The 13,197-nt window shown below is 40.2% G+C and overlaps 1 protein-coding gene across 3 annotated transcripts in view; it reads right to left on the bottom strand.

Moving 5' to 3' along the window:
- LOC132817050 (von Willebrand factor D and EGF domain-containing protein-like) overlaps positions 1 to 13,197 on the bottom strand; it is a 273,802-nt gene that overhangs the window by 23,080 nt on the left and 237,525 nt on the right. For 2 of the 3 annotated variants that reach the window (XM_060827117.1, XM_060827119.1), the window contains 4 exons: positions 9,856 to 10,020; positions 4,519 to 5,046; positions 3,639 to 3,734; positions 3,395 to 3,490 (listed from right to left, as the gene is read on the bottom strand). In XM_060827117.1, the coding sequence (XP_060683100.1) occupies positions 3,395 to 3,490; positions 3,639 to 3,734; positions 4,519 to 5,046; positions 9,856 to 10,020 (885 nt within the window). The remainder of the gene's footprint in view (positions 1 to 3,394; positions 3,491 to 3,638; positions 3,735 to 4,518; positions 5,047 to 9,855; positions 10,021 to 13,197) is intronic. The other variant, XM_060827118.1, reaches the window with a different exon arrangement.

Below are 13,197 nucleotides of genomic sequence, written 5' to 3'. Positions count from 1 at the left end.
ACTGGGATAGTTAGATGGGAGTTTTTGACTGGCATGGACATGATGGGCTAAAGGGACATTTTCTGTTCTAGAAATTTCTATGACTCTAATGTGACAGAGCAGACCCTATTTTAGGGGTGTTGATTGTGAGCTGTACAGGAGGGAAAAAGAGGCTCTGTCATGTTCTCTGTGATAGCAAGCCCTGATAGAACTGCTAGAAATGAGTAGGCAGCTAAGAACAGGACTCAGTACAGACCTGAGGAGCTAGAGAAGTGAGAAAACCACTGGATTGGTGAAAGGGGGCATCATGAGGGGCTCAGAAGAATCCGATGAGGACGAATAGCTCAGTATAGCTGAGAGAATGGGAGTTAGAAAACTACAGCTTAATACAATTGAGGAATATTAGAGCTCAGTGAAAACCCTGAGGCAGTTTCAAGTTTGACGTAATCTGCTATCAGCAAAAAGCTATAATTGTTCCTGTAGTAAGTACTGGAGTTTACTTTCAGAATCTAAGAGGAGCAAACTAGAATAGGAACAGTTGTTGAGGCAATCTATAAAGAAATAATTCTTGAGGGAGTATCAAGGCAGGATAGACAAATGGAAAGAAGAGTAATCCCTTGTGAAGTTTAGTAAGATTTGATGATCCATCCAAATTTGGGGCACAGGGGGTGGATGAGAAATTCATGGGAACGGTCTTGATCGCATTTGCTATTGACATGCACCATAGGTCTGATCACTTTATATTGCCTATATTTCCCAGTTAGTTCTGGATATTAAGAAATAATTTGTATTGTATTAGATTGTATTACTGCTGTCATTTGTATTATTTAGACCAGACTGACATGTTATGTTATGATGTTTGTTAAGATCCCAAGCAAGATCACCAAATTGTTATAATCCAACTTTAGAGAGCAGTAACCTTTAAAGTAGACAACAGATGAGATCTAGAGGACTCACTGAGAGAATAAAGTCACAAGGTTCCGTGGTTTTGAACAAAGAACAACGTTCAGAATACATAATTTGACAGCAATAATATCCACCCTTATCCAGGGTAGAATGTTGCATGTTGTTACCTCACAGCTTTTGGAATGCTAAAGTAAGAGCAAAGTGCTGGGAATGTGAAATAAAAACTGAAACTGTTGGACAGGCTCAGCAGGTCTGGCAGCATCTGTGAAGAAAGATGGTTCAAGTCCAATATGACTCTTTGAAGAATATTAACTCTGTTTCTCTCTCCACAGATGCTGCAATTATTTTTTGAAATGCTCTGGTCTTTGAATGTTACATTCTCGGAATGCTGGGAATGTATTTCATCCCGATTGACTGAGGAGCAGCAGCATGCATTATCTACAAATCAGAAATCAAGTTTTCTTTGACACCATCTTTGAAAACCGTGACTATTGTGTTACCGTTTTAACAATTAAGTATGCGATTCAGCCAAGGATGAGGATAGCACCATATGGCCAATGTACAGATAGTTCTTCTACAATGTGATGGTGGCGTTCTTGTGCAACCCCGTATTATAGAAAAATCACCCTTTAGAAACAGTGCTTAAAGTATTGGCAATGTATTCGTGTTACAGCCAACAGATGTTTCAAAAGTTTACGCTTTAGAAAGTATTACCAATTCGTCAATCGCGTTGCAGTGAATTCATGTCAGTAAAACGTGCATTATAGCAGAATGGCCTGTACACACAACAGAGATTTCTAAACACAGTGTAAGGTTAATACAATTATAAATCCTGGGGCAGGCATTTCAGCCATGCAACTGAAACGTTTGTGGAGAAAGAACCCTCCTTTCCCCATGGTTCCTTGCAACAACAACCAGAAGAACCCTGATAGAACATCATAAATTAATGGCAGTGCCATCACCATGTTTCAGGTTAACATTTCAGTCCAATTCACTGACAGTTTAAACACAATGCAAGGCAATTCACTTAACCTGGCAGCTTCAGCCACATTTGGAGCAGTAGCTCTCAGGAGAGTGTTTCCTCCATTATGGTTAGATACCTATTATTTAGGTTTGGTTTGCCAGAATAGGAGTAGATTGTTCTTCTCAGTTTTCCAGATTTTACTGTCTAATTTCAGACAAGTTTAAAACAGGAGTACAAGAGGTATACCCTGGTATTTATCTGGATGAGGCAAGGATTAGCTCAGTCTGAAAAGTCTACGTTTGACACCATTGTTTCACAAGTAGCACTGATGAGAAGTTAATGGAAAGTTCTTGCAACACATCTTTACTAAACGGAAGTAAATAAGTATGTTGCACTCGCATGGACAAAACAAAATTGACACATAAATGCTCATGAGGCACTATAATTGAGTGTTCAGATACCTGGCTAAGATATTTTTCAATACATTGCCTGTCTGATGAAGTACAGCAGAGAAACACCCATGTTGAAACTGTTATTTTAAGGCAGGTTGCCTTCATGGATTTGAATGTATGGGAGTTTTGAGAGTTATATGGAATGGAAAGCAGCTGTTGAAATTTTACTGAAAAGAAGAAGGGTAAAGAACACCTTCAATGCATTCACCAGATTTGGAGGCGGAGATATTCCATTTAAGAATTGTATGAATCTGTCTTGGAATGGATATTCCTCTGCAACCTCTTCAGGCTGCTGCTATATCTCCAGCCACTTCTCATGAAGCCTTTGGTATCCTTAACCTTAAACACAAACTTAAGCCAGTACTGTAGGATGTCTCCAGATCAATCCAGACAACAAGAACATGCCTTTGACATACTAATGATGTGCTTACTTGGTAGTGGGGGCATGGATCTCATTAAGGTGCTCAGACAACGTTACAGGAGAAATCTTGATCATTCAGGAGCTATCCTTTTGAGATCAAAATGTGATGGTGTGTTGTATTGCTTCTAGATTTTTTTTTCAAAATCAACTTGTTCAGACATGTTATGACACATCCTGGAAAAGATGGGATCTGAACTAAAGCCTCCTAGCCCAAAGCCAAGGACACTACCACTGTACCATAAACCCCTATTTAAAGAAACACTGTTCCCTAGGGGCAGTGTCAATATAACAAAATGTAACAAAAATGGAAAGAAACAAGGGAGGGACTAAATCAAATTAGTGTCAGAGAGGGAGTTAATGCTTCTGTTTTTCTCTTGATTTTCCAAACAAAGATACAATGGGATTCCATGGCTCTCTGTTAAAAAGAGAGAAATTGGAGAGGCAAGATTTGTGCAGGCTGATAGCTGGTAATATAACCTATAACTTTCAATAATTCTTGTAATAGCAGTCCAAAGTGTTAGGGGAAGTACAAAAGCTGCCAAATGAATTCTGTAAATGCTACCAATATTAATCTTGGCTCTCATACTATGTAGAGACCCTGACAGGCAGACGAATAGGCAACATGCAACTTGTATCCCTTCTGGAGGTGAACACAAAAAAACCTATTCCTACCATCTTCACAGGTCAGGCCATTGTATCCACGGGGACACTCACATACATCTGGTTTGATGCATTTCCCTCTGTTTTTGCAATCAGGCCGACAGATCGCTAATAAAGACAAGTGAGCATAACATTAGACTTTGTGCCAATAAAACACTCTGCAGTCATTCATTTGTAGCCAATAACATTGCAAATTTAAACATTTCAAATGAGGACATTTCTTGCACAACCTCTTTAAGCAAAGTAGAGTTCCTACCTATGTGACAATTATACCCTGTGTACCCAGGCTTGCAACGACATGTATTAGGAGCCGCACATTCCATATTCTTTCCACAAGGGTACCTGCATATAGCTAATAAATATCACAGTTGTTAGTTGGGGCCTATTGTTTTTTTAAATGCCACACATGACTATCATTCCTGCAACATTTGTCTGAAAAGTCATTGAGAACAGGTGGCACGATGAAAGAAAATAGCCAGCTGTGACCCAGCTGGACTTTCCGGTGAGAAAATATGTTCAATCTCCTTGAAAGGACTACTGGAAGGGGGTATTCTTAAACGGAGGGGGTGAAGTTGAGCTGTGTATAATCTCAAGGATTGGCCAGAGATCATACTGGACACAGAATTCAGGTGTACATGGGGAAGAGTAGGGCTTATAATCCATTATACATCAATTCTAAGTTAGTTTTAAAATATACACAAGTTTACATTTCTGTGGTTTGCAGATGCAGAAAACATGTCTTTCTCATGTTCTGAGACACATCTTACAACAGGTGGTAGTCACCGAACAGAAAGGGAGGGGCCGAGGAAGAATCGGAACTATGCAAGCACATGATGAGAAAACGTGTGACGGCAATAAGACAGCAATCGAGGATGGTGGGAGGCTAGTGACTAAGGTGGAATTGCATGACAGGGGCTAGACAATCTGCCAGTACTATCTACCAGAATATTCACGTAGCGGTATACAGCCTAAAGGTGTGAGATAGGATCATATGAGGCCATTGAGAGTGCACACTGAATTGACAGTTTCTGAAGCAGTTATGTGGATATGTGGATTTTACAATTGTTGTACAGAAAGCAACATAACCAATACAGTTGTGAGCTACTTAAAGTCTCTTCACAGTCAGTGCATTTTACCTTTGCATGTTAAACCATCACCGGTATATCCAAAAGGACATCGTCCACATTTAAAGCCCCCAAACTCTGTGGGCTCACAGGGAACTCCATTGAAGCAAGGCATGTCAGCACAGGTCTTCTTTTTCTCAGTAGGAACTAACTCATTACTGATTTGGGTGATGGAAATGGCTTGCGATGCTGTCACAGCTCGCAGTGCAGAAGCAGCAGGTCTCCAAAGTGTGGTTGTTTTTTGTAAAACCTTAGGTTGAACAGCAACCTGAGATATGGTTCCAGAGCTTAGAGCTGCAGTATCTGTTATCTTTGAGTCAATGGAAGAAGGTAAGTTCAAAGTTGCGTATGGCTTATCTGTCTTGAGAGCTGGAGCTGGTTTTGCTTTAGTAACTGCTTTCTCCATTGTCACTCTGCCAGTCAAAGGAGTAAAGCCAGGAGTGGTTTTCTGGCTCATTGGTGGCAGTCTAACTGGCCTGTTATTTATTCTTTGAGTGGGAAACCAGTGTTGATGAAATCTTGAAGCAACATGTGGGGAAACTAGAGGAACAGAGACAAAAATTTATAAATGCATGTGTAACAATTTCAAAAGGATCATTTTTAATGTATCACCATTTGAAATTACAGGAAATTAGTCATCTTTACCATATGGCATTTTTACTCTTAACCACTGAAAATGGGAAAAATTCCATCAGTAGTATCACATTTGCAATTGCAGATGCAAGCAAGGTCATTTATGGAAACCTGTCAAAATAAAGTTACTACATCGTATTGTCAATTCAAACTCACTTTAACCTGGGGATATCCAAGCAAAGACCTGAGGGCAATGTATGATTTAATTAACTGTGAAGATTTTAAGTTCTGTTTGCTTTCCCCACTTTTTGTCTGATTCACAGATCAGCTTGCGTTCAGTGCTGCTCCCTCAATGATGGAATAAGTATAGTTTCATCTGTGATTTGCTTCTCACACGAAACTATTAAAAATTACTGTTCTACATCTATGGCCCAGCATATTCTCCAACTCCCGATCTACCATGACCATTAAGGAATGGGATCAACCTTAGTCATAGTTAGTATTTTGATTGTTGCGAACGGCTGAAGGGATATGCTGTTTGATATGATATTCCAGTCCTTGGGACATATAGTCTGTATATCTAGCATTAAAACAGCAGTGAAATGATTGATGATTGATCGAGCTAACTAATGCACAACAAATTGCGGGATTTCGAAAGACTTGTCTGATTTTCACATCCACCATGAGGCCATCCCAGACATATACATCAGTAAACCTGACAAAGGAATGTGAACAGTTATCTTTAACAAGTGTGATTATATCAACAATATGAAGACCATTCTTAATGATGGGTCCAAATTTGTATCCATTGGAACAGCTAGTCCACACGACCAGACATATTTATTTGAAAGCAAGCTAAAATAAATGCTCATAGGACTTGTGTGAAAGCATTGAACTAACGGGTGATATACATGATAAGGTTTATCCTGACATCTCATGGTATCTGTGTATATTTGGGCTGCCCAAGGTGCAAAAATATGATGTCCTTTCATGCCCTATGTTATCTATGACCACTGCATACAACAAGAACTGGCCAACTATGCAATTTGCGCAACCGTTCACTGCGAAGGACTCCTTCACAATTGCAAAAACCATGCAGAACTTGTATATTGATAGCAATAAAGTGAAACTGGGTACTGAAGATGCTGGAGATTTAGAGACAAGACTAAAGGAGTGTTGAAAAAGTACAGCAGGTCAGGCAGCATCCGAGGAGCAAGAAAATCAATATTTCGGGTCCTGATGAAGAGCTTTTGCCCGAAACGTCGATTTTCCTGATCCTTGGATGTTGCCTGACCTGCTGTGCTCTTCTAGCACCACTCTAATCTTAACTCTTGATAGTAATGCTGTATCTATATGCTCACTTGACAACAATAACCTATTCACCAGTGTTCTACTCAGGAAAAACTTTAAAGTTTGCAGACAGCACTATATCCCGGCAATCAATTTACACTGAACTTATGAACTCAGTAATTGTGCATTTGAGTTTTAAAGACACTACGTATGGCCAAATAGATTCTATAGCCTAGGAAACCCCATTTCTCGTAGCTCTTGCTTTGAACTGCAACAGTTCAAGATGGAAACTCGTCACCACCTTCTCAAGGGCAATTAGGGATAGGTAATAAATATTGTCTTAGCCAGCAAAGCCCAAATTCAATGAATAATTTTTTAAAAAATGTTTGTAAACAGGTCCAGAGCCATTTGCTAACCTTGCAAGCTCGATGTTCAATTAGGCCACGTCAAAGCCATCCTGTAGGATAATGGCTACTGCTCCCCCCACTCCTCCCAAACCCCCAATCACCAGCCTCGTGATCCAGGATTCTCTAGCCCTTCCTTCAACACCAAATCTTCAGCCATGCATTCATCTGTTCTAACTGCCTATTGCTATATTCACTGGCATGTGTCTCGTGACATCCTATTCTCTGGCCCCACGAAGACATTATCCTTGAAGCCATGTTGATGTCTGTACCCTTCACTGCTGAGTTTCCTACCTCCAGTGTTCCCCCTCTTTTTCTCCTTCACCCTTGATCAACTGGGCTCTGACTACACTCGCCTGTGGAACCATCATTCTCAGCACTTTGCAAAGCAGAAAAAACTTTCTTTCTGAGTGAGATGCCGTCTGTGGCTTCCTTGACTACTTGCCTGTCTTAGCCAGTGAAGCCCAAACTCAATGAACAAATAAAAAAAAAGCTTGTAAACAGGTTCAGAGCCATTTGCTAACTGTGCAAGCTTGATGTTGAATTAGGCCACATCAAAGCCATTCTGCAGGATAATGGCTACTGCTTCTTCTAACTGGTGGTCACCCATTCCTTCTCTGTGTGCACTTCAAGCTGCAGTGACCACATCTAAAAATGTGATATCCATGTAACTCTCAACTTAATGCCTCCATCCAACACTCAAACTGATCAAACCCATACTTTCTTTGGTCAGAATGTATCTATCTACACAGCACCAACAAAGTCTAAAGTAATTCCCAATCTGCTACCATCTCACTCTTGTAAGGGCAATTAATGGTGGTCTTGGCAGTGACACCCAAGCAAAAGAAGAACTTTCTCAGTACTGCATTGTAATATCAGCCCAGATTTTGTGCTCAAGTCCTGGAGAGGGAAATTGAACCTACAGCCTATGACTCAGAGTACTGTCAGCTTAGCCACATCTGGATGAGGATCAATTCTGGATAGTAACGTACAAAGAAGAAATATTCAGGCTGTTTGAACTCAAGGAACATTATCCCCATTTTGAACAAAATCTGTGAAAATGTCAATTTTTTTAGTTGACTAATGACTCAACAACAAAATTGGATCAATATGTGGCTTTGAAATGACTGCTTACTCAGCACATGATATCAATCTTGAATTGGCAATTAGAGTAAGATTGGTACTCTCATTTTTTGTCAAAACATTAATTTCATCCACAATTACAAAGTGTGCTGATACAATCTGGCATAACCCAATTTAGGACAATCTGCAATAGGAGGTCCTTATGGTGGTCATTAAAAGCAAATTGCAAGATAGTGAACATAGATCATTGTGCCACAATGGATTTCATTAGTGACAACAAAAAGAATGTGTGGTATACAGAAATAAAATCCTCATAGTACTATTGTAAATGGATTCAGAACACAGATGGGAAACATCTGTGAACAATCTATCCTGGAAGTTGGTTTTAATGGGTCCATTGAGTGCGAAGTTTACATAGATTTGTAACTGTGCCATTTTGATTCGAAGTCCCTGAGTTGTAAAGCTATTAGTACTCAAAACCTTACCTGCACCATGACTTTAGAAATCCGTGCTTATCAAGCCATGAAAAAATTCTGTGCAAGTATTAAAATTTAATTTGTGTTTCATTTTATGTTTTACTATTGTAGCAAAAGGTAACAGTTGGAGCGGTCAACGAGTTTTCAGGAATATTTGTCAGCTCTGACAGATTTGTTGACTATTCAAACTTGCCTGAACAACAATTTTGCTTTGTTCATTCTCAGGATTTAAGTGTCACTGACAAATCAGACAATTAGTGTCCTTGAGAAGATGGTGGTGCTGGGTTATCCTTTTCAACATCACATCAATATCTCTCAAAATACAGTGTGATTTCGATATTCACAGTAAATGATGTACGAAATATAAACTGACAGTGAATAATGACAGACAAGCCATTCAAAAAAGGAACAGGATTAATTCTTGAATCAATGGCAAGTAGAAGAACATAGCTTCGAGTCCAGATGAAGTAAAATATAACATTTACTCAGCTATAAGAAACAACACGCAACCATTTAATTTTTGGCATACATATTATGCTACTTAGATATCAGGGTAATGGTCCTTTTCTTTTAAATTACACTTTTTACATGGGAAATGTATGAGAGATGGGCTGAGGGATGCAAGATTTGGCCCATTCAATATGTAGATTAGATTAGACTAGATTACTTAGTGTGGAAACAGGCCTTCAGCTCAACAAGTCCACACTGACCCTCTATGTAAGCTTGCTCTCAGGCTTTACAGAGGCTTCAGAAAAGAGTTTTGAAAATGGATCCAGGATGAAGGGGCTTTAGTTCTGTTGGTACGTTGGAATGTTGGAGCTGCCAGGTTTGTTCTTCTTAGTTAGAGAAGCTTGACAGGAGTACGATAGGAATGTTCAAAATCATGAGTGGCCTGCAGAAACTGTTCGTACTAGCAGAAGATTCAAGAACCAGAGGACATTGATTTGAGGTGAATGATAAAAGAACCAGTTGGGAATTTAGAAAAAAATCTATTTTTACACAGCAGTTGGTTAGGATCTGAGATGCAATGCCTGGGACTGTAGTGGAAGCAGATTGAATTGATACTATCAAAGGGAATTGAAGAGGAAGGAAATGAAGATTTTGGGGAAAGGGCAAGAGACTGGACTGGTTTGTGCATTCTCCCAGTGTCTGCATGGGTTTTCCTCTGGGTGCTCTGATTTCCTCCCACAGGTCAAAGATGTGCAGGTTAGATGGAAAGGTCATGCTAAATTGCCAATTGTGTGCAGGGATGTGTGGGCTAGATGGATTAACCATGGCAAATGCAGGGATACAGGGATAGGGGAGGGGCTGGGTCTGGGTGAGATGCTTTTCGGAACGTCAATGAGGACTTGATGGAGCAAATGGTTTGCTTCCACACTGTAAGGATTCTATGATTCTAGTTGATTTGTTTGTGAATAGACAGCATGGTCACAATGAACCAAATGGTCTGTTCCTGCATTCTATAACTCTGTGTCTTAGCCTGTGAAGTATTCATGGATCCATAATGCTGAAATGTAACTCACCGTGCCGTGGGATCTTCATACATGTTCGCCCAGTGCCCAAGAATCCGACAGGGCAGCGTCCACAAGCAAAACCAACAGAAGGTGGTTTCCGATCAAAACACTGAACTCCTGGGAAGCAGGGTTTATTTGCACAAGTAATTGTGTTCAGTGGGACAGAGGTTCGGGCTAAACAAAAAAAAACAGAAGGTAGGTTAAGAAATCAGAGCAATTTACTTAATGGAAAGTCATCAGTTACCAAGTCATAAACCTACAAACAAGTGGGTTAAACTTGTTTAAAAAGTGTTTATTTCAATTATAAAGTCAAAAATGCATGATGGTGTGAGCTAAGACAGAGTGATTAATTGCAACACGCAGGGGTTTCTCTGCATGTGTCCACTCTATCTGAAGTACTTTATTTCAATCAATCAGTCATACCCTACTCATTGCTCAGGCTCATAGGAAACCTGAAATTTGGAGCAAATGGTTTCCCCAAGTTTGTAACCTGGAGCAATTGTGAATTTGAGACTTTGATACACAGCAAGAAAGAGGATCTGTTTACAAGTGGTCTGAGATCTAGCAGCAGCTGCCTGTCTTCAGGCTCAGTAAGGCTATGTACCAGAAACAGAAACACCTTGCACCAGGCAGTAGGTTTCAGGCAAAGCTATTTTGAGTTGAGACCTTATAGATCCTTTGGCCTGTTGCCTCAACAGAGGTTTACTGGAACATGCTGCTTCTGAGCTGGTTATGCTGCCTTATCAAACATGGAGGCTGGAGGCAGTCAGCTGCTCAAGCTGGACATCTCTACCTGCTAGAGAACCAGGCAAAAGAGGGACCCTGTGATACCTAGAGAAACATACAAAATAAGGACTCTGAAACAGACAGTCAGCATTACCTAGAGGGTCAGGCAAGTAAAGTAACCTGAGACAGGCAATCACCAACAGACATAGAATCATTGAAGCTGACTGGCAAGAGGTTTTTTTTTCCGCTTTCTCATCCCTAGTTTAAATTGGATAGTCCAAAAGAGGGCTTCAGGCATGGCTGAAAAGACCATCTATGTTGAATATCCACCTGATGCCATGTGGTAAGTCATAGACACTTCACTGTAGCCAAGATGATCGCAAGTGTGGGATATATATCGTCTGTAGCTGCAAAAATATATGAGCTCTGGGTTTTGAAGCATGAGTGGTGGTTGGAATCACTGCTGTGCAGCTGTAAATCTGAGAGACATGTGAACATTTAACAAAGTGGTTACACAACAGGTTAAGACCATACAGGAAGAGAGAGAATGGGTGACTGCTTAACCGTATTGGAAGATCAGGCAGATAATTGCAGCAATTCTGAAGCCTGAATCACTGAATGGTTTTCCACGTTGGATACTGGTAAGGGACAGAAGTGGTAGGCGATTCAATACTTAGAAAAACAGAGGCATTTCTGTGGCTGTAGCCAATGATGCCACCATCAAAGAGGTCAATGAACAGCTGTAGGGCATTCTTTTGGGTTAGGGTGAAGAGCAAGTATTTATGGTATACATTGGAACAAAAGAAATAGGCAGCAAGATGAATGAGGTCCTGAATGTAGACTTTAGGGAGCTATGCAAAAGACTGAAACCACAGCCTCCAAGACAGTAATCTCAGGATTGCTCCCAGTGCCACATCGTGGGTGTAGAAATATGAAGATTGGACAAAGGAACACATTGTTGGAAACATGTTGATGGGGGGATGGTTTTAGATTTATGGACTTTGAGACCAATTCTAGGGCAGGTAGGATCTGTACAAGGAGAATAACATATCTTAGCATAACTGGATGAACAGGGGAAGGATTTGGTCTAGCTTTTCAGGACAGTGGGAACGTAAGTAGGAATTAAGATAAAATAAAAACAAGACTCATAGCGAGAATTAGAAAAAGCGTAAATGAAAATGGAAAACAACAGAAGCAAATCATAGAATCAATGAAGGTTAAACTGTAGGACACTGTGAAGGTAGATAAGAGTAAAACATTCTGTCTGAATACATGCAGGATTCAGAGCAACACAGCTGGATTGACTGCATTAGCAGTAAAGGAGTATGATTTAATTACCATTACAGAGACGCAGCTGCTGGTGCCGAAAACTGGGAACTGAATGTTGAAGTACATTTGACATTCAAGAGAGATAGGCACAAACAAATAAGGTGTAGTAGTGCTTATAATCTGGGATGGATCAGCGCATTAATGAGAGGGGATCTCCAATGGGAAAAACAGAATGTACAAACTGTTTGGTGGAGCTAAATACCCCAAGAAAGGGGTAGCAAACATTAGTAACACTGGTTTATAGGCCACCAAGTTGTAAATGTAAAATATGGCACAAATCAGGAAATTTGACTTGTGTATAGCAACAGGAATGGAGTAATCATAGATGACATTAGGTTTACCCAGTCTGTGTGTATATCAATAAGCAATGTGGTGAAGGAAGTATTAGATTAGATTAGATTAGATTAGATTACTTACAGTGTGGAAATAGGCCCTTCGGCCCAACAAGTCCACACCGACCCGCCGAAGCGCAACCCACTCATGCCCCTACATTTACCCCTTACCTAACACTACGGGCAATTTAGCATGACCAATTCACTTGACCCGCACATCTTTGGACTGTGGGAGGAAACCGGAGCACCCGGAGGAAACCCACGCAGACACGGGGAGAACGTGCAAACTCCACACAGTCAGTCGCCTGAGTCGGGAAATGAACCCGGGTCTCAGGCGCTGTGAGGCAGCAGTGCTAACCACTGTGCCACCGTGCTGCCCACAGCGCCTGAGTGTGCTTGAGATACTTTCTGTAGCAAACCGAGGAACCAGTTAGGGCACAGGTTATTTTCGATCTAGTATTACACAATGAGAAAGGAATAATTAAAATCTTGTTGCAAAAATATCTTTGGGGAATAATTACCATAGTTTGATGAAACATTCAGTTACATTTGAAAAGTTGTACTCAATCTGAAACCAACATGTTAAATTGCAATAAGCTTATGAAAGTACGAGGGAGACGTTAACTATGGTAAATTGGGAAAAAAAACATTAAAAGGTGTGATGGTAGATACGCAATGGCTAGTATTTAAAGATTTAATGTTTGTTGTCAAATATATATATATATATATATATATATATTCCTTGAAGGCAATAATACTATTTTTAACTTCCCTTGTCAAAGGAAGCAGCCAATAAAATTGTCAAAGAAGTTGTAAGCCTTGGAATTGGGAGAATTTTGAAATTCCCTCAAGGAGGACAAAAAAATTGTACGGTAAGAAAGTGTGATGAAGCTGTTCCTTTAACAAGGTGATGCTGTCCTTGGCTTTTTTTTTTCCAGAGGTTGTAAATGACACAGACTCTGAA

Source organism: Hemiscyllium ocellatum, chromosome 7 (assembly GCF_020745735.1).
Source record: "Hemiscyllium ocellatum isolate sHemOce1 chromosome 7, sHemOce1.pat.X.cur, whole genome shotgun sequence".
Lineage (NCBI taxonomy): Eukaryota > Metazoa > Chordata > Chondrichthyes > Orectolobiformes > Hemiscylliidae > Hemiscyllium > Hemiscyllium ocellatum.
Note: the sequence above shows the minus strand (reverse complement) of the source record. Positions and strands in the feature narration are given on the sequence as shown.